This window comes from Pseudochaenichthys georgianus, chromosome 11 (assembly GCF_902827115.2).
Source record: "Pseudochaenichthys georgianus chromosome 11, fPseGeo1.2, whole genome shotgun sequence".
In the NCBI taxonomy this organism is placed as follows: Eukaryota; Metazoa; Chordata; class Actinopteri; order Perciformes; family Channichthyidae; genus Pseudochaenichthys; species Pseudochaenichthys georgianus.
In genome coordinates, this window is record NC_047513.1 from 29,411,895 (window position 1) to 29,438,963 (window position 27,069).

At 40.7% G+C, this 27,069-nt stretch overlaps 1 protein-coding gene across 1 annotated transcript in view; it reads right to left on the bottom strand.

The window, feature by feature from the left end:
• ptprua (protein tyrosine phosphatase receptor type Ua) overlaps nt 1-27,069 on the bottom strand; it is a 288,163-nt gene that overhangs the window by 202,587 nt on the left and 58,507 nt on the right. The window contains exon 2 of the mRNA XM_034094829.1: nt 3,223-3,351. Coding sequence (XP_033950720.1) covers nt 3,223-3,351 — 129 coding nt within the window. The remainder of the gene's footprint in view (nt 1-3,222; nt 3,352-27,069) is intronic.

Sequence of the window (27,069 nt, forward strand, 5' to 3'; positions counted from 1 at the left end):
TTTTTAGAAAAAACTCAGTAGTTCATGACAGGATGTATGATTATCTACAACAGGGGTGTCAAACTCAATTTCATCGCGGGCCAGATCAGCATTATGGTTGCACTCAAAGGGCCGGTTGTAACTATATAAAATATACATATATATAAATATATAATATATATAAAATAATGCGTTATTTTACATTATTACCTCTGAATTGGATTATTATCGGATAGGATAATGACTTAGTAATTAACTACGTCTGAAAGCAAATAATTGCAAGTCTCTTCAGTGCCATGTCACAAAACGAGATGCATTGTGGGACATGTAGTTTATGGGCAACCTGATTCTGTAAAGCGGCATTTAATCGTATAATAAACGTATTACATTCTTTGCAAGCTCTTGCGGGGCCACATAAAATGAAGTTGCGGGCCGGATGTGGCCCCCGTGCCTTGAGTTTGAGACCCCTGATCTACAAGAACCGGCATTCCTCCATCTTGTGACTGTGTAACTCCCTCTCTTGGATATCAGCATGTGAAGGACACTGTTCAGGAACTAGTTGATGCTCTGTATGTGATGACTACTTCCATTCTGGAGAGGATCAGAAATACATGGATCCTGAGATTGAAGCTCAAGCCGGGGACGAGTGATATTTTTCTAACACAAAGGATCAGATGTGTGTGATAATAATAATAATCTCTGAAGAACATTCAGCTTCTAAAATATAAAGATTTGCTGCTTTTTTTCTCATAACATGATCTGAATACTGAACATGTTTGGGTAATAAAACAAGACATATGACTTGGGACATTGTGTAATTACAAAACAAGGAAATAATGAATCAAATCTGAATATGGGAAGATTAATGAATAATGATAAATATCTTTAGCTGTGGCCTTACATTTAGTTATGAAGTAAGTTAAAGTGACATCAATCTGAGAAGAAATCAATGAATGCTCCTTTGATTTGGTGATTTTGTTTGGTTTTGTATAGCCGTTAGATTCAATTATTTTAAGTAAATGAACATTAAAGCTGCAGGTTGAACAACTAAGATGATAAAATGCGGGTAAACCGATAAACGGAGATATCAAATGGACGAGAAATTTAAAAAATATATAAAATCTCTGGTCATTTCATTCATTTAAAGCCAATTTGATCCAACTGATAAAATATCATATTTTGACTTAAGGACTACATAATCATAATCAACTCTATTGTGCATAAAGCAAGACAAATCCCTGAAACACACTCACGGTGATGAAGTCCAAGGCCTCGCGCAGAATAACACACCCAAACTCACCATGACCTTTTCTTTCACGTCATAACAAATGTTTTATTTTGCTTTTCAGCAGCATTCAAAGTAACTGAAAACAAAGTTTACAATCATTAACTTCATGAAAATCACTCTTTGGAACAGGAAAATAACCTTACATGTAAGATATCTGTCTGTAAAGTGTAAAGTAATCAGGGTCAATCATCTTCTTTACACTTGCAAACTAATATGTTCCGGCGGTGTTGCTTGCAATTAAAACACGTCGTTCTGAGAAGCCCCCATACATATCCATAAGGTGTACGATCATTAGCTCTAGGGGGCACACCACTATCATGTGTTTTAGTACTGAAAAATGACCTTTGTGTTCGGGGATGTTCCCAATTAAAAAAGCTAACATTTTTACCGAGCAACGCTCACACCATTAAAAATCACCCACTGAGGTTCAGTCGCAATAACTCAGCTTTAGCAACACTTTAAAGAGTAACTTTCTCCACAGTGGCAGTGCAGCACTCTCCGGACCCTCCTGCGTTCAAGCATTCATCCCGCCGCGATAACTCTGCAATGATTTGAGACTCGATGTTTGGACCCTCTTGGTAATTGACAGAATTCTGCACAAGCAGCGCTGCACATTTGTTTTCATTAAATGTGTCATTATTTTTGTTCTGAACATTCACAGAACTCCAGTAATGAAGCGTCTGAGAGAGAGCACGGCACATGAAAGCAGCGGCAGGACTCTTTATAGAAGACTTCTGGGCTTTTTCCAGCGCTTCTCTACAAAAGCAGCATTGTTTACAACTCTATTTCTAGACGTGGAGCTTCTCTGCTTCTGTTTGTTTGTTTGTTTGTTTGTTTACTAAATATACAGTATATTCCCCAACGCCTGCTGCGGGAAACTGACTTATCTTAACATGTAATAAACACACACAGCACCAATATATGTTTCTTTAAGCTTCAAAGATCCGGGGTCTCTAGTGGGTTTAACTCTGACACAATGCATGCTGGTGCTATACTCCAGAGCGTGAACGTTGTGATCAGCTGTTTTTGCGCAGTTCTTCAGCACAGAAGGGGGGGGAGTCTCCCTCCGCAGCCCTGTCTGTGCACACGGAGACCGACTCTGTCGTCCGGTGATCGAACCGCCTTCTGGAAAAGCTTCACAAGTACACAAATGCGCTTTTTGAAAACAAGTGACGGTATTTCAGATGTTTGCCGCGCATGCGTACCTGCGTAGCAGTTACCCCTGGCTATGATAACACTTCCAACACAGAACAAATCCATGTTCATAACTTCTAAAGTGCTCCGTAAATAAAAAACTGAAAATACTTTGACATTTATAAAAACCTATGCAATCAAGCCCTTCACAAAAGTAGAACACTGGATTGCTGTGCGAAGTCGATGTATTCTTTCACACACACATACGGGTTTTGGGCCGAGGGCGACACCGTACTTCCGGTATGCGCCATTTCACGCGAGGTGCAAGCAGAATATCATAGTCTATTGCCTTAATCAATATCTAGTCAACTCTAAAATACCACATATATGCAATGGCATGATAATATTATTGTGACAAGTGGGGTATTCACCTGGTGTTTCCAGAAGATAGACGGAGATGCTGCCAAAATCGACAAAGGCCACTTTCGAGGGTCGTTTTTCCATACATCTGCAGGCAGTCTGTAAGGGCAATCGGACAACCCACACAGCTCTAGTTACCCTGGTAACGACCTAGAGCCCACCCCTCAAGTCCAGAGATGTAATCCGAAGACATGCAGCGATTTCTTCGGTTATTAATTCAGAAAACAAACCGAGTGCGTTCTGCCTGGCTACGTTAGCTAGCTGTTTACGTTAGCTAGCTGTTTACATTAGCACCTCCAGGAAAATGGCGGATTTATATATATATCTATGGCGCGCGTTGCATTGTGGGTAGCTCGTGACGTCACTGTGTGTGAAAGAATTCCTGCTCGTTAAAGTCCTACCTCTCAGCAGGTCGGGGGTGGGGTGCGGCCAGTTGAAGGTTCGGATCAGCTGCCAGTCAAAGTCGTCGTCCTGACCCTGACGGTACTCACACAGACCGGGGTCCAAGTCCTCGTCAAACGTACAGCCAGCTGGAGGAAGACAGGACAACACGGGTTAGAAAACAAGAAACCCATTCAGAAAGAAAACTGTCAGCTTCATCATCAATTATAAGATCACTATTATTAAAAAGGTAAATTCAAGATTCAAGGCTTTTATTGTCATGCGTACATAGCGACAGTGTATTTATGTTGATGAAAATCTTAGGTCACAGGCTCCTCCTACAGTGCTTATACAGTAGGGATCGGAAACAAAAACGGTTTCCAATGTCTTTTACAGATGCGAGCATTGTTTTTCTGACAAACGTCAAACAATGCATCTACGCTACAGAAAACGTGCAACAAGGAGATGTCGTGATGGAGAGGAAGAAATGGTCTTAAAGCCTGGCTGGATTTCATAGAGAGAAATGACAGCAGTGTAAGGTCTGCAGAGAGAATAGTGATGTAAGTTATGTAACATGTGGGACAAGCTCTTGTGTCCAGCCTCTTTGTTATACCGACTTGTCTTAATCCATCTCACGGACCTTGTAGACAAAAAAATCCTTGGTCGGACCTACTTCTTGGCGACAAGGAAATCAGTCGGATAAGCTTAATTGAACATGGCATTGGCACACATACAATCTCATCTCTGCATGGTATAGATAAAACACAGATAAGTTCGACTACAATATGGAAACAAAATCCACCCAGCAATCGTGAAAGAACAACGTCAACAACGTCATAACTTATCATCAGAAAACAACATTGATATTTACCATGGCATTGGGAATTAATGCAATCTAGGTACTACAGGAAAGTTGAAGCTTTCAGTGAAGTGTGTTTGCGTTCAGCAGTAGCAGATGGGATAGGACTTAGTCTTTGGAAACAACAAAGCCATCAATGTCATCTTAAACTAACAGTGGTCACTCAACATTGTCACCAACCTCATCATCGAACAACAACAATATCATAAAGGCAATATACCGCCAGAAGCACGTACCAATTAGTTCACTCTATTTGCTATTTCTGGTTAAGAAATGCATCAAATCAGTCAGAGAAATGACTGCCCAGTTGAGTCACCATGGGGTCACGGAAATGTGTCCCTACATCATTTCCTGGAGAATGTTTGAAGCATTGAGCTAAATTACAGCTGATCAATCAATCAATGTTTATTTATATAGCCCAATATCACATGCTACATTTGTCTCAGTGGTCTTCACAGTGTGTACAGAACATCAGTATGACAATATGACACCCTCTGTCCTTAGACCCTCTGTCCTTAGACCCTCTGTCCTTAGACCCTCTGTCCTTAGACCCTCACATCGTACAAGGAGAAACTTCCGGAGAAAACCCAGTTTAAAGGGAACATGGGAGAAACCTCAGGGAGAGCAGCAGAGGAGGGATCCCTCTCCCAGGACGGACAGACGTGCAATAGATGCCGTGTGCACATTGAAAAGATAATACATTTGCAACATAGGAAGTCCTAATGGTTTTCAACAGGCGGTCAGCGGCATCCAGAGCAATTAGCCCCGCGGAGAGAAAATGACACAGGTCACCCAAAGAGCCAGAAATAATGGGGGGGGTTCTTCAGCCGATGGAGGACTGAAGGTGACCCGCTCCGGCCTCTAATGGCTGCATGCACTACACCGCCATTATCACACAGAGTTCAGCTTTTAAAGCCAGCCGCTCATCAGGACCGAGGACCAGATGTGCACAGAGGTGCTCTTCAGGAGATTAATCGTCTGGATTCAGGAGGAGCCATTTGTGGTTACATTCCAGTAAATACGGATGTTTTAGACTAAATTTGCCTCCAAGAGTCGCAGTTGATGATTATTTTGTCTTCATTGATTGATTTTTGACTGTTTTCAATCTGTCTTTAAGTCCATTACAATTTTAATTTCTAACAAACAGAAAAAGCCAGGGTGGAAGAATGATTGCAGGACCAATATATTATCAAAACGGCTGATTTAGTTTCTCTTAACGTCCAATTTAATTAAGGTGTGAGCAATTAAATCCCTTATTGCTGCTTTGACCGGAGCATCAATCAATCAATCAATCAATGCTGATTATAGCCCAATATCACATGTTACATTTGTCTCAGTGGTCTTCACAGTGTGTACAGAATATCAGTATGACAATACGACACCCTCTGTCCTTAGACCCTCTGTCCTTAGACCCTCACATCGTACAAGGAAACACTTCCGGAGAAAACCCACAGTTTAAAGGGAACATGGGAGAAACCTCAGCATAATTAATGTTATTAGTTTAGCATGTGACTTTCAAGAGTGCTGTGACGCTGCGAGTGTATCAAGATGCAGGTTAGCAAGAATTATCCAGAGAGCAAATGGACAGTGGTTAAATATAAAATGACTAAACAAACTGTCTTATGTTAACATCTAATACAGCCTTGCTGGCCTTATTTTGAACAGCGTGAGTGACTTTAATCAACATTACATTTCTATTTTTACTTTGGAATATAGAGGTCACTTGTCCAGTTAAATGAGTCAAGTCTTCTTTACAATATGTCTGGTCACACTTTCCAAGTTAGACCTATTTATTTAGGCCATTTTTACAATGTTTCAAGATATGATACGGCCCTTAAATCTATCTGTTGTTTTGTCTGTCTGACCTTTGTTTTGTTTTGTTTGTGCTCGCCCTATTCCTGTAAAGCGACCTTGGGTCCCTTGAAAGGCGCTATAGAAATCCCAGTTATTATTATTATTATTATTAAACCCAGGGTTTTCCACCAATGATTTTCAATGACTTCTCCATGACCTCTACCTAATTTTCCATGAAAAAAAAATTAAATCGGAATGGTTTATTTGAACATGGAACAGGAAAATAAGGTCTGCACATGAAACATGTCGTGCCTATCTAAAACAAATCAAACAGCTTGCTAGCTTCTACGCGCTAAAGCAACTCAAATCTCTCACCAGCAAAATACCTCGTCAGTTAAATGCCATTTTACGTTTCATTACAATACGATACAGTATGTATTATCATTATAGTATTACTATTTCGGCTATTACCTAAAATATAAATTATATTTGATGCAACTTTAGTTACATTTCCATGACTTTTCCCGGTTTGTAATGACCGTAAGAACCCTGTAAACCGTTCTTCTAATATCAAGTAGGGCTGGGCGATATGAAGAAACTGAAAGATCCCCATAAAGAATATATGGGTACACGTCTGATATATTCAGAAGTGACATAGTCTTACTGTAATGCAGGCTTTAAAACTATAAGACTAACCTTAAAGTCAAGAGTTAATAGTTGCTAACCCCCCGCTGTGTTCCCTCACTAACAGATCACATTAGATCCCGGTGTTAAACGTCTCCTCTGACTCCCTGCCAGCCTGTATTTCATTCAATCCTGCGTGTGTGCCCGAATGCTGTCGCTTTTGTTCGGAAGCTCCATCTGTTTCCTTTAATAATGCACACGTCTGCAGATGTTTGTTGCAAAAAAACTCTTAAAACGGCTTATTCTGCCCTTCCTGCTGACAGAAGTATCACCGACACAAGTGAGAATCCAACACGCCGTCTATATCATTACGTTCCTACTTGTCTGTGGCAATTAGCACTAATATGTGCTTAGGTATGTGCTATGTCTGCTGTGTGTTGAGGGGGTTGTATTAAAGGGCTTTTAATTGTGCGTATGTGCTGTAATTGTGCTTTTTTTCTTTGCTTATGTGTTTTATATGTGCTTTTATTTTTTCTGTGCTAATGCTCATGTGTTAAACTTATGCTAGTGTGTTTTTGAATGTGCTCATGTGTTTGTTTTTTATATGAAACGCTGCCAACTTGCCAGGGACTGCATATTTTTAAAAGATCCGGCACATTTACAGTACATGATGAACTCAAGTGCTCATGTTAATTAATGTGCATTGTCCCTTCCTAAATACCAAATAAAACAGACGTCCGCACATCCCCCCGCCTGCAGTCCAGAGAGTGTTTCCTAGTGTGTCAGCAGATCACAGTGTTTTAATTGCCTCCTGTGTGAGGGAGTATCTGAGGATGAGAGTGCCACGGTGCAGGCCCCACGGTGCAGGCCCCACGGTGCAGGACCCCACGGTGCAGGCCCCCACGGTGCAGGCCCCACGGTGCAGGCCCCACGGTGCAGGCCCCACAAAAGTCAAAGTCAACTTTATTGTCAATCTTTCAGTTTGTGTGTACAGAAAGAGAGATCGAAATACCGTTTCCCACAATCCCGAATACAAAAACAAATATATATAAAAATATGTATGCAAATATGTATATACCTATATATACACAATCAAAAGACACATGTATACATATGCACACATTAAGACCTAAATAAAAGCACAACAATCAATATACAAAGTAACAGTCACTTCAATATCTTTGAGAATCTTCAACTTGCAGGTGCAGGCCCCACGGTGCAGGCCCCACAGTGCAGGCCCCACGGTGCAGGCCCCACGGTGCAGGCCCCACAGTGCAGGCCCCACGGTGGAGCTCTGCCTTTGACTGAGAGCCCCCCAGCTTCAGGAGGACATGTCCCCATCAGACACGTCCCACTGATTCTCCTCATTAAGACTCAGCCTCTCCGTTCCTCTCAGAAACCAAACGAGCTTCTCCTGCAGCGCCCCCCGAGCCGCGAGGCTGAGTAATTAGAAAAGTCACGAGCGTGCTGCTGAAGTTTCACTGATGTGTGCGCAGTGGGGGGGAAAGCACATTTCTTACACGAGTACAAGAAGAGGACAACCTCAATACTCTCTTACAAGTAGAAGTCCTGCGTTCGATATCAGGAGGATTGGCATCAAAACATACTTTAAGTGTCAAAAGTCAAAGTATCTGTTGTGTCTAAATGCTGATATCGGGGCAATTGTTCTGTCAATCATGTTTTAAATTACGGATATCTTAACCTATAATTGTATTTATTAAGTAACTAAAGCTGTCAGATGAAAGTAGTGCAGTAACAAGTACAACAATGGCTTCCAAAATGTAGGAATGTAGAAGTATTAACTAGCCTAAAATACAAATATTCAGGCAAGCAAGAAGTACTTTAAACAATACTTGAGATTAAATGTATCTAATATGTGCTTTTGTATATAAGTCTAGCTGGATAAATTATCATAAGGTTAGTTTTTTCACATTTAAGTGGTCAAACTGTGGAGTCCCGTCGGAAATAGCAATTATGAATTGTAAAAACACTGCAGTATTGTATTGGGATCAAAGCATGCTTTAGGTTTCACAAGTAAAAGTACTTATTGTGTTTAAAAGCTCATCAGATATATTAAATAGCAGCTGGTAAAGGTGGAGTACAAACTTGACCAAAATGTAGTGGAGTAGAAGTAGAATTAAATAGAGAAACTCAGGTAAAAGTACCTTATAAGTGTACACAACTTGAATACTTAGTTAAATTCCACCTATGTGATGGTTTGTTTTTGTCATGATGTGCGTGTGTGTGTGTGTGTGTGTGTGTGTGTGTGTGTGTGTGTGTGTGTGTGTGTGTGTGTGTGTGTGTGTGTGTGTGTGTGTGTGTGTGTGTGTGTGTGTGTGTGTGTGTGTGTGTGTGTTGTGTGTGTGTGTGTGTATGTGTGTGTGTGTGTGTGTGTGTGTGTGTGTGTGTGTGTGTGTGTGTGTGTGTGTGTGTGTGTGTGTGTGTGTGTGTGTGTGTGTGTGTGCGTGTGTGTTTAGCTGCGGTTGTTATGATCTTTACTTAAAAAAAATAGTTAAATTCTAATGAATCTGTCAATGTCACACACTGGGAATAAAAGATTCTGTTCACGAAGGCAACAGGCAGGCAACAGGACTGAGGTTGATCAAATTTGCACGAAATCTTAAAATAATAATCAGCTGAATGTTAGGAAAAGAGGCTTAAAGAATACTAATTGCTTATTAAGAGGCGACGGTGCCTCCATGCAGAGCCGCAGAAACGCCTGCAGACGAGGACTCAGAAAACTTCAGCTGACGGCTCCTCAGAGAACAAAGAGGACGGAAGAAATAAGACAATCTCTGGAAAGAGGAGGGGTAATTCGCCAAACAAGTCCCGAGCTCGTTGTTGAAAGTAGGGCTGTGCAAGACACAAATATATAACACATGCCATCACATTCTACATGTGCCCAGTTAGCACGGTTAGCAACCAAGGGTTTAAGCAAATGGCTAACACTATGGACAAGCCATCACGGCGTCATTTCACCAGATCTGCTCTGCCTGCCCTTTATGACAAACGCCGTGGGGAAGTTTAAAAAGATGTGGCTTCAGCTGAATACTTAGCAGTTGAGTTATACTTAAAGTTTTTTTTTTTAAAGTTAAATAAATAGATGTTTTCAAAGTCAATGAATAATCGTATTTAATAATCGTGATTTCAATATTGACCAAAAATAATCGTGATTATGATTTTTGCCTTAATCGAGCTGCCCTAACTTCTCCTTCTCCTGCTCTTTGTTCTGTATGTTGTTCCTCAGCAGACACATGACATGCACATCCAGGTGAAATATGAAATGGTGCTATAAAGCTTCAGAGGTTCATAAAAAATACGCAGACAAAATGTAGGACACTTTACGCATCCTGGTGTTTCGATAGTTGCTTGTTTTACATCTATCTATAGGACATTTAGGGGACAAATAATATTTCTCAGTTCCTGTGAAATCCATCTCTGAATTGGTTTACTGTAAATGTGTCTTATTTTTCGAATCAACATTCATGCTGAGAGTCTGTATCCATAACTTTAAAAAAGAAATACTATCAAATACTTTATATATATCACTGTTCAATCAATCAACGTATATTTATATAGCCCAATATCACAACATTTTAAATTTGTTTCAGTGGATTTTACAGTTTGTAAGGAATATACAGGACAGACGTGCAATATGTCGTGTGTGAAGTAAAAATATAATACATTAACAACATCGGTCATCGGTAGTCAAAATGCTTGAAAATTAATGTGTCTTTAAAAAATTATCTTAAATAACGGAATATCATGACATCCTAAACCTGTGCAAATGAAACACACATTGGAGGAACACTAAGTGCAGGTGGTGAACTATTTGGTAATCTGTGTGCACCGACCCTCAGCCAGGAGTCTAAATACCTTCCACTTCATTTAATCCCATTAGTGTGTGTGTGTGTGTGTGTGTGTGTGTGTGTGTGTGTGTGTGTGTGTGTGTGTGTGTGTGTGTGTGTGTGTGTGTGTGTGTGTGTGTGTGTGTGGTGTGTGTGTGTGTGTGTGTGTGTGTGTGTGTGTGTGTGTGTGTGTGTGTGTGTGTGTGTGTGTGTGTGTGTGTGGTGTGTGTGTGGTGTGTGTGTGTGTGTGTGTGTGTGTGTGTGTGTGTGTGTGTGTGTGCGCGTGCGTAGGGGGGGGTGTGTGTGTGGTGTGTGGTGGTGTGTGTGTGTTGTGTGTGTGTGTGTGTGTGTGTGTGTGTGTAGGGGGGGTGTCTGCTGCACAAAGTGGCTGTGAGGGAACAGAAGAGGCCCTGGGGAAGATTCATGGGAAGAGATGAAGTGTTTTTCTCTTCCATTTCAAACTATATTTGTTCTTCTTACGTCACTTTATATTGAAAAGCACAAAGGTTTGTTCCCATCGATGGAAAACTATTTTTCACAAAGTACTGAGAGTCTGTGGAAAGATATGAGTCAAAACACCAGGAAATGGGTTAGCATGTTAGCGCTCCCTCACCTGGAAGTCAATGGTTTTCTGAATGTGTTTTTGGTTATTAGCCTCCATTGGAATCCTTTGTTTAGTGACATCACTACGGAACACTCACTCTTCTATAGGCTAGTGATTCAACACATTGTACGTGATAGGCTAAGGGGCGGGACATCTCTAAGATGTTGACCAATAACAACAGAGCCGGCCAGCTAACCAATCAGAGCAGACTGGACTCTGGTTTCAGACGGAGGGTGAAAAGAGGTGCTGCAGCACAGACAGTATAAGAAGAATAAAGAGCTTTTTGAACATTAAAGCCTGGAGACATGTCCCAGTAGAGACACTACATACTGATATACACCTGAACATCAGCAGGAGAGGACTCTTTAAAGTAGAGACACTACATACTGATATACACCTGAACATCAGCAGGAGAGGACTCTTTAAAGTAGAGACACTACATACTGATATACACCTGCACACCAGAAGGAGAGGACTCTTTAAAGTAGAGACACTACATACTGATCTACACCTGAACATCAGCAGGAGAGGACTCTTTAAAGTAGAGACACTACATACTGATATACACCTGAACATCAGCAGGAGAGGACTCTTTAAAGTAGAGACACTACATACTGATCTACACCTGAACATCAGCAGGAGAGGACTCTTTAAAGTAGAGACACTATATACTGATCTACACCTGAACATCAGCAGGAGAGGACTCTTTAAAGTAGAGACACTATATACTGATCTACACCTGAACATGAGCAGGAGAGGACTCTTTAAAGTAGAGACACTATATACTGATATACACCTGAACATCAGCAGGTGAGGACTCTTTAAAGTAGAGACACTACATACTGGTTTGACGTTAGAAATCTTTACAAATAGCCAGGAGTCTAAATACTTCCCGAGGAGCTTCAGAGGCCCTCGGGGAGGTGAACTGGGAGCTGTAGTGTTTGTGGTGAACCGACAGAGAAAACCACGACTCTGACTAAAGCCCACATCATATATATCCGTTTTGATGGAGAGGGAGGGAAACAAAAGGCCCTTACATGGCATTTATCCTGGAGAGGGAGTGGAGAGACACGGGCTGAAGTCGAATAGTCCATTTAGCTTAGGAACCTTCCTAAAGGAGTGAAATGACCCGGAAGTCCCTAAGTGGCAGCCATGATAAGTGCCGTTCGAATTCTCTAGAATGATGAGAATGAAAGGAAAGGAGGTTTTCAAACTTCCTTTATAACCTCCTTTAGTTTAGGAACCACTGGACCTCCCTAACCGGCAGGAGAAGCGAAAATGCTGCCCCACAATGCATTGCAGCCGCAGCATTTGCCGTCACTCAACAGTCGGCCGTTCACGGAAACAACCGATTATGACCGAGAAATGATATCATGAAAGTTACGGTGCTTATTAAGCATTTTAAAACGTAGGTGGTCATCAGTATTATAATCAAAAAGAGAAATATGAACGTTAGTTTTCACTGAAATGATCAAATAAAGTCAACATTTCAGTCTTTACTGAGCTGTGTGGGGTTTGTTCAACTTTTAAAAGATGTTTGAATGGTGATATACACAGTGATAGATGTTAAGGACTAACGTTTATAATAAATCAATTTGTATTGATTTTAAGATCTTTAGTTCATACAATCATACGTAGGCCTATTGGGATCATTTGTATTAATGTGGACCGGAGGGAGAGGGGGACGAGCAGAAGTTTCACTTTCCTTATGTATTTCAATTCCAACTTTGGTCCTGAAGAATATGTTTCTCTGTTGTCCACGTTCATAAAGCAAAGCAGCAGCATCAGAGCACGGTGCAGAGTCTCTAGATGAGTTTATAGTAGTCCCTCGTTCTTATTGAACATCCATGTTCTAGTCCGCTGTATAGAAAACTGTGGTTTCCATGGAGATCACAAACTCTAAATGAAATCGAAACCTCGATTAGAAAGAGACCCTCTGACTCCCCCTCTCATAATTGCTGCTGGCTTTTTCTTTGTCCAGAAAAAAAGACTTCTCCTGTCTTCAACATCCCATACAACTGATCTGCATTCACAATACTGATTGCCAATTCCAGTTTCAATCAAAGAGTGTAAGATAATGACGTAGTCTGCATTGATAGAGCCATTGTTATATTACAGATAATGTGTTGGTGGAGGTGAGGTTGGTCTGGTGATACAGCCGATAGCCACGTATGGTTACATTCATATAATAATCCATAATGAAAACCTGTACACAACTGAACTTAGTTATATAGAAATGCATCCATCGTACAGACGTCAGCATGGGGTTGAACTAGCTTTAAAGACCATAACAGTTTTTGATACAAGGCTGCAAACATGTTTCTTTCTACTTTAAAAGGTATTTAACATCGAGGTCAACGAGCTTTTCAGGAACAACAGAACTTCAGTTCCAGCCTCAGAGGTTTTGCTTGTTGTTGTAAAGTTGTGGATTAAAATACATCAGACAAAACAAACAAACCCCTCCGTAAAACCCTGAAGAACATAGAACGATACCTATTCTTATTTACCTCCAATTAAATACTTTAAAAAGGAACCTTATAGGCATTTCCGGCAGTGGCTCAGTCAGTAGGGGCTTGGACTGTGAGCCGTAGGGGCGCCGGTTCGAGTCCCCGACCAGACCTAAATATGGAGTGTGGACTGCTACTTGGAGAGGTCCCAGTTCACCTCCTGCCCTGCCGTGGTGCCCTTGAGCAAGGCACCGGACAACCCCCTTCACTCCCATTGCTCCCCGGGCGCTGTGCAATAGCTGCCCACTGCTCCTACTACTAGACTCCTGGTACGAGGATGGGTTAAAAGCTGTGGGCTCTGCATGTGTGACCATTAAAGAGGGCTTCATCCCTCCCAATCTATTCAATTCTATTTCCACAATAATATTAGGTTTTGAAAAGTTGATTTCTGAAATCTTGCTTCATTTTGTTGACAAGGTTAAAGAGGAGATGTTTGCCATCATCATTTTGGTGAAGAAAAATCACTTGTATAATATTTAGTATTATATTTTGGTTTACACTAGAAATATTTTACATTTCATTTTTCACAATTTATCATTTTAAACTTTTTTTTTACATTTTGAAAAAAAACGTGTTGAACATATTGTCCCAAAGATCTCCGCTATTCTGAGACCCTCACAGTATCCCAGTCCCTTTTCAAAACTCATCTCTTCTCCTCTTGTCTACTCATAGCCCACCCCCCATCAATCCATGCCGGTTGATCAAGTTTGATAGTCCTATACCCCCCACCCTAACCTTCCCTTCTATTGTAAAGCGATTTTGAGTCCTTGAAAAGCCCTATTCAAATATAATGTATTATTATTATACTGACAGGTATCAGATCTTGCTGTGTAAAACAATCTTCCTGAGAGGTGTCACTTGTGATGTCGTCTGTGTGTCCTACAGTGAATGTATTCCTGACAGCAACAGGTGATAAGAATCAATTATCAATCAAGCATTTTTGACCCACTTATGGAAGCTTGGGGTAGAAATACAAAAACTACAATTTCTTAAAATGTCAATTTAAAATGTGAATGGCGTGATATCCTAAACATGTTTTTTGAGGAGTAGCTGGAATATGAAATGATAAAAAAATGTAATTATAAAGATACTTCAAGAAAACCACCTCATCGGGTCCAAAAAGACCCACTTATGCATCTCAGGGTTAAAGACGACACTTTGACCTTGTTATTGGGAATACAATGGTTTATACATCTGGCTATAAGTGATAGACACACAAGCCGCGGTGTAAGAACCTGCAGAATAAAGATGGTTGCCCTTCCTCCTCGCTCCCAAGGCCTCTGAACGCAGCGGCCGTTATTAATGGTCTCTGAAGAGGAGGAGGAGGAGGAGGTGTTGGGAGTGTTCTTCGTCTGGCTCTCTATTGATGAGCTGTACAGCTGCACCCCCCCTCCAATCCCTAAGTAAACTTGTCAGCTCTGATGCATTGCCTGCACACGCTCAAATGCAAATCACGCAGCGGCAGAGCTTTATCTCAAAGCAAACAAGAGCGAAACATCCCGAGTCCACAGAGCACTGGGGGGTTCTGATTAAACGCGGTGTGTTAAAGAGCTTCTGCAGAATTAACTTAATGCAAAGAGAACAGGAAGTGCGCAGGGCGAGGCTTATATGCCCAGGTTTCAGCCAACATTTAAATAGTTTTAACTTTAGGGAAGGGAAGATTAGCGGGAAGCAGTGGTAGGAAGTATGCATATTTACTCAAGAACTTTTCCTTACTACAATTTGTAGGTATTTACTTCCATATTATGCTACACATCTACTTCACTGGTGTTTCTGATAAATGATGATGTATAAATATGGATTAAGACACCTGGGAGAATACAAAAGTTGGCTCCACTTTTACTTTCTGCAAAATTCAAATGGTGTACATTTTAATGCATCGCTTATAATCCAGTAGCATATGTTATTCTGAAAAATGGCCACTTTGACCATGAGTTTTGGTACTTTTAGTGTATTGATGTTGAAATGATAGCCCAGCGCAAGTTCAAGCAGGAAGACTGTCTCTACAGAGTCAGAACTAAACATGGAGAAGCAGCGTTCAGTTATTATGCTCCAAATATCTGGAACAAGCTCCCAGAAACCTGCAGGTCCGCTGCAACTCTGACTACTTTTAAATCCAGGCTGAAGACTTTTCTTTTTGTCGCTGCTTTTAATTGAACTATTCATATCTTAGACTGCACTGTAACTTTTATCCATGTACTTTTTTCTTTTAATGTTTTAAATTTAAACGTAATTAATTTCTCCGTGACATTTATGAGAGGGACTGCTTGAAAGTAGGATATTTGGGATATCCATGGTAGCCAGGGTTTACGATCAGTTTTTGGGTGAGTTGTACTGAGGAACAAGTATCACAGCACCGACGGGTGAAAAACAGTGTTTTGGTAACACGGGGTGTTCAGGTAACACTTAGAGACTTTGTTATGGAACGCAAAGCAGAGTAGGGGGCTAGTACACCCTCCTGAGGGTCCGATTGTGGATGTCATGCGAGCAAAACATGGTGAAAACAATCAGTCTAAATTAACAATCGGGACGGAAATGTTCGGATTTCCAAAGGGAGGTTCTGTGAATAAATTAAAAATCAAGAACCGAAAGAATTGAACTATTCATATCTTAGACTGCACTGTAACTTTTATCTTTTAATGTTTATTTTATTAGCTTTTCTTTTTAATGACTGATTTTAAATGCTTAATGTCTTTCATTTTTTGTTTTTCTTTTAATGTTTCTTTTATTATCTTTCACTGTTTTTAAATGCCTTCGTCTGAATGTCTTTCATTTTTGTAAAGCACCTTGATTTGCCTGGTGCTGAAAGGTGCTATATAAATAAACTTGCCTTGCCTTGCCTTGCATCATTGGCGTTCTCTCTTATCCAATCACAGTTCACCACAATATCCAGCAGCCAATCATTGTGCTGCAGTCAAACTTTCAAATGTTCTCCTAAATAAAAGTTCTTTAAGGTTAAAAAGTCTCTCCTGATTGAACCATTTTACATCTTAAACTTAAATGATGTAACAAACATACTTATTTAAAGCCAAACTATGATTTTTTTTTTAAGGAGAATAAGAAGTTGTAATTTCTATTAAAAATAAGCTTTTTTGATTGAACATCCTTCATATGAAGGGGAGCACAAATGCAATATTTGTCTATAAAGTTGATTTTTTGTAATTATTTCCAACAGGCAGCATTGTGACATCATTACACCAATGAGAATTGAAACTCAGACACCAAAGGCGGGAGGTTTAAATTATGCATAACACACAACAAAACACATGAATGCTGCCCTGTGGAGATTTCTTGTAAACAAACAAAAAATGATGTTTACATCAACAAAAGCCACCGAGTGGATCTGACAAACCTGCTGGGTGCTTCCTGCATCGAGACATTTGTAAACCAGATTTTGTGAATATGTTATTTTTGATTTACATCCTTAATATTATTCATTTCCCCCTCGACTTGTATTCAGCACGTTGCCATTATGTTCTAGATTCATTATTGGGTCTATATACAAAGTGAGGAATACGTGAAAAATGTCAAAGACAGTCTTAAAATAAAAATGGTGTCAGTCCAAAATCTAAAGATATTACTTTAATGTCTTACAAAAAACTAAGAAAAGCAGGAAATCTCCATATTTAAGAAGCAGAAACGTAACAATGATGTATTTGTTTTTGCGCAGAAAATTATACAGTTTGATTCGTTGCAATATTATTTTTGCAAGAGTCTCCATAAGTACTATAAACGAAATGTGTTTTTGTGTCCAAGGCTGTCGACATCAGAAAATTAAGGGTAGGTACGAATGGAGAAACCGGCTCGAGTGCGCGAGACTTTGAAAATACACAACCGGAACAAATCTGCCCCTTCCTTCAGACTTCCTCACAGAGCCCCTCCTCCAACACACACGAACGCGCACATGACCAATGAGGGCACGAGATAAGTTTGTGCCCCGATGGAAGGCTGACAGGCAGGTAGGCCATCCAGTTACTTTAGCCGGCTCAGATGATTGGTCGTGCTTTTTACAGCGCCACAGCTTCCACAGATTACATTTATTTATGGATTTATTGTCAAAGCATTTAATATATTCATTGCTATCGGGACGTTAAGAGCATTCCATGGGATATAACAAAAAGCGTTTCTGAAGTGAATTACCTACCCCACCTTTAAGGGCTGCAATTATTTTTATTTTTATTCATACAGTCCAGGAAGATGTCTGATAACATTTGCTGATAAATTGTCCAGAAAACAACTAAAATATGTTTTATATAAATAAAATGTAATCATGTTTGTTTTCAAGGAGGTCACCTAAGCGTTGCAGAGCTACACAATTTGAAGAGTTCATTCGTGGATTTTTAACTGACAAAAACAAATAAAATAATACAGTTTATAATAATATTAATAATCTCACGCATTTCTTACATTTCTCCCACCCTATTTTTTCAAAAGGTAAGACAAATTGGCCGTGTTTGCTCCGTAAAGCTCAGTGTTGTGATGTGCAGGTTCTGATCGCTCAGTGATGATACTTATATTTCTGCAATCTGTGGAATGCCAGCTTGCTAATCGATATCTTGTCTGTGCAGATCCGATATGTAATAAGGGTATTTATACCTAGAGTTCTATGCTAAGTGTGTTAGCATTTTTTCGCTCAGGGCTCATTTATACGCTTCTTGTGAGACATGTGTTTTGTTTCGGTAAAAATGGTTGGTGTTGTCAGTTAGCTGAGTTTCTTCCCGTTAAGCGGGTATGACACATTAATAGGTTTTTAAATGTTAAGAAGCCCCGAGACAACGTTTATTGTTTTTATTAACCTGTTCAACCCGGAGGCCCCCGCATTCTTACATGCTTCCCACCCTTTTTATTTTGTTACCCTAGTTTTTTTTTTAAATGTTATTTTTCTGCAAGATTATTTATTTATTTCAGAAACAAAGTAACTGCAAGGCTTAAAAAGTGTCTCAACCAGTGATCATCTTTAAGTTTGAAGTGGTGAGTGAATGATAATACTATAATATATATATATATATATTATTTATTTTATTTTTATTTTTATTTTTTTAGCTGTTTTAACTTTTAAATGCACTGTAAGGCGACCTTGGGTGTCCTGAAAGGCGCCTCGAAATAAAACGTATTATTATTATTATTATTATAAGTGATTGATTGATGTCATAGTGACCGTGCATTAGGAGAGCTTCACCAATGCAACATGAGCTATCAGTGAAATCTTAATTAAACGATAACTGATCGAGGGGTGAGTTATTTTGTATTTACCGCTATTTGTTACATACAAAGTCATTAAATAAAAATGTCCAGATGTCAGAGGTGTCTGCTCTCATTGAGCCTGTGGTCGCCAGTAAACACACCGCCAGGACAGATCGATCAAAATGTAGTTGGTGGAGCCTCGGCTGCACTCATTCATCATCCTTTATCATCATATGGGGATTTGACTGGAGATATCCAAGCATGTTATGACCGATGGACTCAACCTCTGCGCTCCTGAGACATTTACAAGACAGTAAGTGGAGAATAAATGCCCTGCTAATGGATATATGTCCAACCTGAGACCAACAAGGCCATACGTCTCAATTAAAATCAGGAAGTACACGGTTCTCATGCATGTAGCTTTTACTTTCCAGTTTTCCCCCACCTAGTGTTCTCGTGCCATTTTGGTCTATGTTATATCTCAAAAGAAGCCAGCATGAACACACAAGGCAGTGAAGGGCGACCATCTTTCTATTTATCTAAAAAACGTATTTCTGGAGGCTGCACACTCGGGTTGGGAGCGTTGGGCAGGATTGGCACCGGAGGGCATGTTCTGTGGTGTGAAATTGTTTCATTACGGGCCATGCTGGCGACAGTCCCCAAACTGCAACTCTGGAAAAATCTCAGCCGAGGCGGGCAACTCTCCGAGGCCGATAACACTCCTCAACATCTTTTAGTATTCTTTAGGCGAGACAATACAGGAACAAAGACATTGTTCTTCATGCACTGGTCGTTTCTGAGGGTTTGATCATTATGCTTCTTCTTTTAGACTTGTTGGAGGAAGACATCTAAAATACACATGAAGATTAAGTTGTTAATTTGACTAACTTTCTACATTCTTTCTAAATCTACCTTTGGATTAGATAATGCCTCATTTGCATATTTGAAGAGAGCCTTTCAGAAGACTTGCAATACAAGAAATAATTGTCTTTGTCTAAAAAAACAGCGAGGGAAGTTTCATGGTGATATCTGTTAGTAACACTTCTACCCTATACTCCTGTAGTGTGTACAATTATGAGTTTATCATATTTCTAAAGATCGTTTTCTCCACATTATCTATATATTATTAGACAGAAATCTCCACTTCAGTAGCTCACACACACACACACCAAACTCTCCAGTTTCATTGTTCTCCATATTCTGAAGCTTGTAAGAGAGGGGTTTGTTTACACACCACTCACACACTCATTTAGAAACATATTATTCCTAAAAACAAGGAGAAATGCCTTTTTTAGCTCAGCATATTCAGATGTATATGATACAAAGAGATATCCAAAATCCCTTCAGTAAAAATGACATGTCACCAAAATAAAACCTGGCTTTATCTAATGTTCAGATTAGGGTTTGGGAATTAACACATATTAAGAAAATGTCTCATTTACATGTTTAAACATAGCCTTTCAGGAAACGTATAATACCAAAAACAATTGTCTTAGAGTCAGTAAGGAACTAGGGAACTTTCATGGTGATATCTGTTAGTTAATAAGGGTTAGGGTACCTTAAGAAGGTAACAGGAAACACCCACAGTAAGGCCGCACGATATATCATATGTGAATATGCGATTTATTTATTTTTTTAGGACGTGCGATATTAAAGGTGGGGTAGGTAAGTTTCAGAAACCGGCTCGAGATACACTTTTTGTTATATTCCATGGAATGCTCTTAACATCCCGATAGCAATGAATATCTGAAGTGCTTTGACAACAAATCCATAAAAACATTTCATCTGTAGAAGCCGTAATACTGTAAAAAGTACAACCAATCGGATTGGATGGCCTACCTGCCTGTCAGCCTTCCATCGGGGCACAAACTTATCTCGTGCCCTCATTGGTCATGTGCGCGTTCGTGTGTGTTAGAGGAGGGGCTCTATAAGGAAGTGGCAGATTTTCTCCGGTTGTGTATTTTCAAATTCTAGCGATCTCGAGACGGTTTCTCAAACTTACCTACCCCACCTTTAAGTAGGCAAATGAACTCAAACACGTCATGTTACAATTCTTTTGCTGCTTGCTACGAAAGGAAACCTTGCGCGGCTCTCATGTCAGGGGCACTTGAGTGAGTGACATGCCGGCTCTGCATGCACAGCAAACCACCAATCACAATCACTCTTGATCAGATCACAGCAGGATAACCGAGCTAGCTCAGCGTGTTGCTCTGACAACATAAGATCCAGACGTCCGTGACTAAAATCCTTCATCCGGTTAAATATAGTTAAAAAATACCAATTGTACTGTATAGCATTAAAGTTCAAGATAGGATGGTTTGCGGACAACAAAAACGGTCTTTTCTTCAATTCCTGTATTTTTTCATATCTCAATAAATATCGCAGGAGAAAAAAATATCGCAATGTCGGTTTTTTCCAATATCGTGCAGCCCTAACCCACAGTCTACCGGCACAGTTTATGTTACGTGCAAGAAATGTAGTTGCACCATTGACATGGAGAGGAATCTGCTATGATATATACAGAATGTGTTAGAAAGCACGACTCCCGGGGTGCTCCAAGGTGAACTAGCTTCCTGTTGAGAAAAGGATTCTGAATCCGACGCTGCAGCACAGGGGAACCGGTGGAGATTAAAGGGCTCACTGCATGATGCACCAGCAAGCCAGATGGAAGAGTAGATAGGTTGCCGGGTAAGAGATATACTTCACCCCTTACTCAGTCTATAAACTCCCTGTCAATGGTTTATTTAGAGAGATAAAGATAGCCAGTCGCAGACAAAGCAGGTGCTTTTCATTAGATCATTGTATCTTATTCCCCCCCATCATCTCCCACATCTTCTCCAGTTAATGCCATCGTTAGAGATGTCACGAGCTTGAATAGAGGTGAATAAAAACAGATATCTTCCAATGAGGCTCAAATCACACTTATTAAAAAGACTTTCCCTGCAGCACCTGCATTACAGCCGAAATGACAGACACACTCACACTGATGCGACAAATGAAAATGTAATCATGAGTGCTGGAGGAGACACTTTCCCCCTTGTGTGCGAATCCACTTTAATAAGTGGTTATGTCAAGACTTTTTTGTCCCCTGCAACAGAGGAATATTCATGTCAGGACTGACCTAAATGCATTAGTTGAAAGCTTTATATCTCTGTTTAGTGCTGATGTATTCATATTGGAAATTATTGCCGTCTCCACACTTTAAATTCTTCCTTGCCAATTAAAGGAGACATATTAATGAAGGGTCCTAAAAAAAAAGAAGTGATTTCCAGAGAAGTGCCACTTCAAATCAAACACGTGCAATCCTTAAAATGATAGAGGCTTCGTAAAGTAGCCCCGCAACTGTCTGCCGGATGTTCTGTATGGTAATGTCGTGCATAGATTTACACAACATGCATGATTTCACGACGACCAGCGGCTCTGATGTCAATCTCCATACAATCAAATGGTAGAAATGAATGCTCGGAATGGCTGCGGGCAAAATGAACTCAGTCGTGTGATGAAAAAGAATGAGGAAACAACTCAACTGCAAAGAAATTGTCATGGTTATTTATCAGCATTATTTGTGTTTGGTGCAGAATATGTTATTAGCAGTCCCCGTGTTCAGAGCAGGTGGTCAGCCGCAAGACAAGGGACTCGTCTTCGTACCATTTGTACGTTTCTATTATTTATTTTTACATATAAAGTGGTGCAAGAATGATGCAATTCCGTAGGCTCACCTGGAAGTTAGCATTGCACTTTTCCCTCGACAAAAAGCCAAACGTTTTTGTTGGATTATTGCAGTGTTGTAGTCAAGTCACCAATTCACGAGTCCAAGTCACCCTCGAGTCACCACTCTTCGAGTCCGAGTCCAAGTCCGAGTCACCAAGGGAGAGTCGTAGTCGAGTCCGAGTCCAAGTCTGAGTCACCCAAGGAGTGTCCAAGTCGAGTCCGAGTCCGAGTCATCATTACCTGTGTTCGAGTCCAAGTCAAGTCCGAGTCACAAGTCTTCATGTATTAATCTTCGTGGATATATGTTTTGAAATGTAGCTGCTCCTCTACATTGCTGTTATCCTGTCTATTGAACTGCTGTGAAGCGAGTTTGGCTACAATAATTGTAATAGGTGCTATATAAATATAAAGCTTATTTCTAATATTAATATTATTATTATATATAAATAAACTATATTTAAAATGAGTTACCTTTTAGAGAAGTGATTATATTTGTATGCCAATATTTTCCTATGGTAAAGTTTTCGTTTTGCACTTTTATTTTGATAGTAATAAGATCGGGACTCTTATTTTGAAGGAACTTTTACGGGTTAAATCAGTTTACCGATAAAGATTTATCCCCAGAAAGCACATGGCTACTTAGCATGCAAAATGACCATTCGGCATGTTAAGTAGCCATGTGCTTTCGTTATCGGCTGAATCTTTATTTATTGATTAGATCACGTTACTCTGATGATAGTGTTCAAGACAGCCTGTATGTCTGAACTCGATCCTTAGAGTAATGTGTTACGGAGCCTTCTCTTCTATATTGTTTCCACATAACGAGCATTTTGCGCTGCTCTTTTCCAATGTGGAAGCCGAATGTGTGAAAGCATACAGCACGACGCGGGGTGTGTCTGTAGACATCTCTAGACTGGAACAGCGGGGCCCAGTACGTGAACTCGCCATACAGGATAGAGGACATCAGACTCCAGAGAAAATGTGCTCGAGTCCGAGTCCAAGTCGGAGCGTCAATGTACGAGTCGAGTCCGAGTCATCGTGGGGGGGGGAATTCTCGAGTCCGAATTCGAGTCCAAGTCATCCTGTGCGAGAATTCACGAGTCCAAGTCCGAGTCGCGTCAATCAGTGCGCGAGTCCGAGTCGAGTCACGAGTCCCGAAAATCGGCACTCAAGTCCGACTCGAGTCCGAGTCCAGGACTCGAGTACTCCATCTCTGGATTATTGTATAAAATAATCTCTCAAACAAGCGTTTATGATCAATTTTGTTCAGAAGGATAATCTCAACATATTAACACCACTTTATAATTTCTTAAGTAAAAAGCTAACCCGGTGCTATAAAGGCACCACAGCTCGGTCACATGACTTCACGTCACCACCGCTAACTAAAGAGAACCATAAGTACTTACTACGCCCACTCACTTTTAAGGTTTGTCCTAAAGTTGTAAGGACTCATTCCTTAACTACTTTACTATACACACAGAGAGACATCCACGGGGGAAGGGAACGTGCCGAGGATACCGAGAGATAAGAGGCTACACGCTGCAGAAGGTCTCTGGGGGGAAGAAGGGTCTGACCTCCATTACTGAGGCAGCGCTCTGACTGCAGCCCCCTGCCGTCCCAACAGGCTCACGGTTAGAAAACACACTTCAGCTCAGCTCCCTGTGTGCATCCGTGGGATCCTGCAGGGCCAGTTACTTTTCAGAAGTCTTCTCAAGTTTCACACAGCACCAGTGATTAATTATAACTTGTCGAAATGGATTACTTAGTGGTGGTGTTGCAGCTCGAGAATCACAAATATGTATAGACATTTATTTATTAGGATAAACCCCTTGAGATGCACCGTCTCGTTTTCAAGGGACAAAAGCAACGTCTTACAGACATTCAAGGTTCAAGGCTTTTATTGGTCATGCGTACATAGCGACAGTTATGACGATGAAAATCTAGGTCACAGGCTCCTCCAACAGTGCAACACTATAACACAGATAAACAGAAAAATAGTGAAATAAGAGTCTATATACAAGTGATTGGAATATGAGATATTAATTAAATAATGTGTAAGTTGCAGCCAGATGAATGTTATGGATGTTGTTTCAAAGTTCAGTTGTTTAACAGTCTTATGGCCTGTGGGATGAAGCTGTCCCTGAGTCTGGTGGTGTTATGCTGATGCTGCGATACATGAACAAAATAACAGGACAAGCCACGTCGTACAGTCTGTTAAACATCCATGCAATAATGTGTGCGAGTCAGTCTGAGGAGGCCGTGTGTGATGTGATCCAGGCACCAGAGCACCATATGGCGTACTGTTGCTATAACTTTAATGCACTTCTGAGCATCTGCAGAAAAGTTGCCGCTCTGACTGTCAAAAAGTTACAGGAAGAAACACACAAGCCTGAAAGCAGCTGTTTCCACACACACACGCGCGCGCACACACACACACACACACAAACGATGATCCAGTCATAACAGGGCACTGTCACCACGGCTAGAGCCTCTTTCTGAAAGAGATCATCGCTCCTCGGAGAGCGTGACACTGTCTTCGCTTCGACTTAATTACAGCTCACACCTCCCCTCCCTCACAGCGGGGGGGGGGGGGGGGGGGGGGGGGGGGGATTCAGACACCCTGAGGAACACTTGATCCTCTGCTTCCGGTGGTGGCGTTTACTCCCTTTTCTAAAAAGCACTTCATATTTCTGGTGTTGTGGATGCATCCGAAGGTAACAAGAGGCTTTACATGGCATTATAGCAGCACTTCCTGCAACACCATATACATTTAAATTAGCACTTGTAATAAGAGGCTTAGCTGTGAGGGTGCTGTCCATTATTATGATAAAGAATTATTACTCAAAAGTCCAAGATGCAGACATAATTGCACTCTTCAATCTTTGACTCTGAGCTGCTTAGTGCCAGCACACGGGGAAATAATGCCTGCAGTAATTTAGAGGCATTTCTGGGTAGCAGGAAGGAAGGAGGTAAAGTGTTCATCCTCTTAAAAAAGCAGCTAAATGCTCCTCTTTATTCAAAGAAAAGCACCACACGTAGCAAGTCTTGGGCAAAAAAACTGCAAATGCATCGATTCAATTCACCCTTTCAATGAATATTCATGCACCTTGTATTTTGTGAAAGCTGCGACATCTGTAACTGTCGAGAGAAACTAATGAAGCTGCAGAGTGAGCACATGTGCTTTTAAAGCTGAGTATGCAGAGAAAGTAGACACTGTTACACACAAGTGACAATTATGGAGTAATGGTTAGCGTTGTGTAGCAATAACAAAAGCAGAGATGAGTCATCACGGCAATTAAAAAATGCTCAGAAACACAAAGGAACACCCATATGAAATGTGCTATAATGAACTAGAGTTGTTGCCAGTAGTCGTATCACAAAAGAAATTATGCATCCGTAAAAAAATATGAAGGGTTTCTAATGAGTGAAAAACAGCAGCTTGTCCGGGGGCTTTAAATCCCATCTACGGTAGTGGTAGACGTGCAAGGCTGCATTTGCAAATAAACAACAACAACTAAAGCGTGATAAAGTCTGTGGAGTGAGTAGGGCTGTACCCGAATATCCGAATATTCGTTCGTTGGAGTAGCCTACTATTCGGGTTTCAATTTCGTTATTCGGATATTCATTTTTTTCGGCTGCCAAATTGAATTTATTGAAAACTCCAATATCAACGTAAGAGCTTGTGCCTCTTCGGTGGGTGCTAACACTTAACCATAAACGTTATCGTTTACTGTCTCCGTCTTTATATGTAGATATCCAATCCCCTTGATTTATATAGCACAGTTTAAAAACAGAGGGTTTGCCAAAGTGCTTTACAATTAACATAACATTATAATAAAATATAATATTACACGAATAGATAAAAAGCACACATAAGAAAAGATAAAAAAGCACACATAAGAATAAATACAAGGCACATAAAGGCTATGGACAGACAGTGAAAGCATACAAATAGGTATGACATAGCTCAGACTGACTGGTAAGCGAGGGAAAAGAGGTGGGTTTTTAGGCGGGACTTAAAAGCTTCAAGAGTGGGCGACAATTTAACATGAGGGGGCAGGTCGTTCCAGAGCCTGGGGGCTTCCGATGGGAACGCTCGGTCGCCCCTGGTCTTTTTCTTTGTTGTTGGGACTACAAGCAGCAGCTGATCAGCCGACCTCAAAGCCCTTGAGGGGGTGTACACCTGTGAGAGGTCGGAGATGTACTCTGAGGCCAGCCCATTAAGAGATTTAAAAACAAACAATAAAACCTTAAAATGGACTCTAAAATGGACAGGAAGCCAGTGGAGCGAAGCCAGAACTGGTGTGATGTGGTCAAACTTGCGGGTTCCTGTGAGCAGCCGCGCCGCAGCGTTTTGTACAAGCTGCAGGCAGGCCAGCAAAGTCTTATTTAGGCCGGCATAAAGTGCATTACAATAATCTAAACAAGTTGAAACAAAGGCATGAATTACACGCTCAAAGTTTAAAAAGGATAAAACCGGTTTGATTTTGGACGGGAGCCTCAAGTGTAAAAACTGGATTTAACCACAGAGTTTATCTGTTTATCTAATTTAAAAGCACTGTCGATTTTGACACCCAGATTTGTGACCATGGGTTTTGCATACTGTTGCAGGGAACCCGGTCAATGGAAGGGACATCACCATTTGGTCCAAACACAATTACCTCCGTTTTGCTCTCATTTATATTTAAAAAGTTTAGCGCCATCCAGGCCTTTATGTCAGGTATAATTGGGAGTCG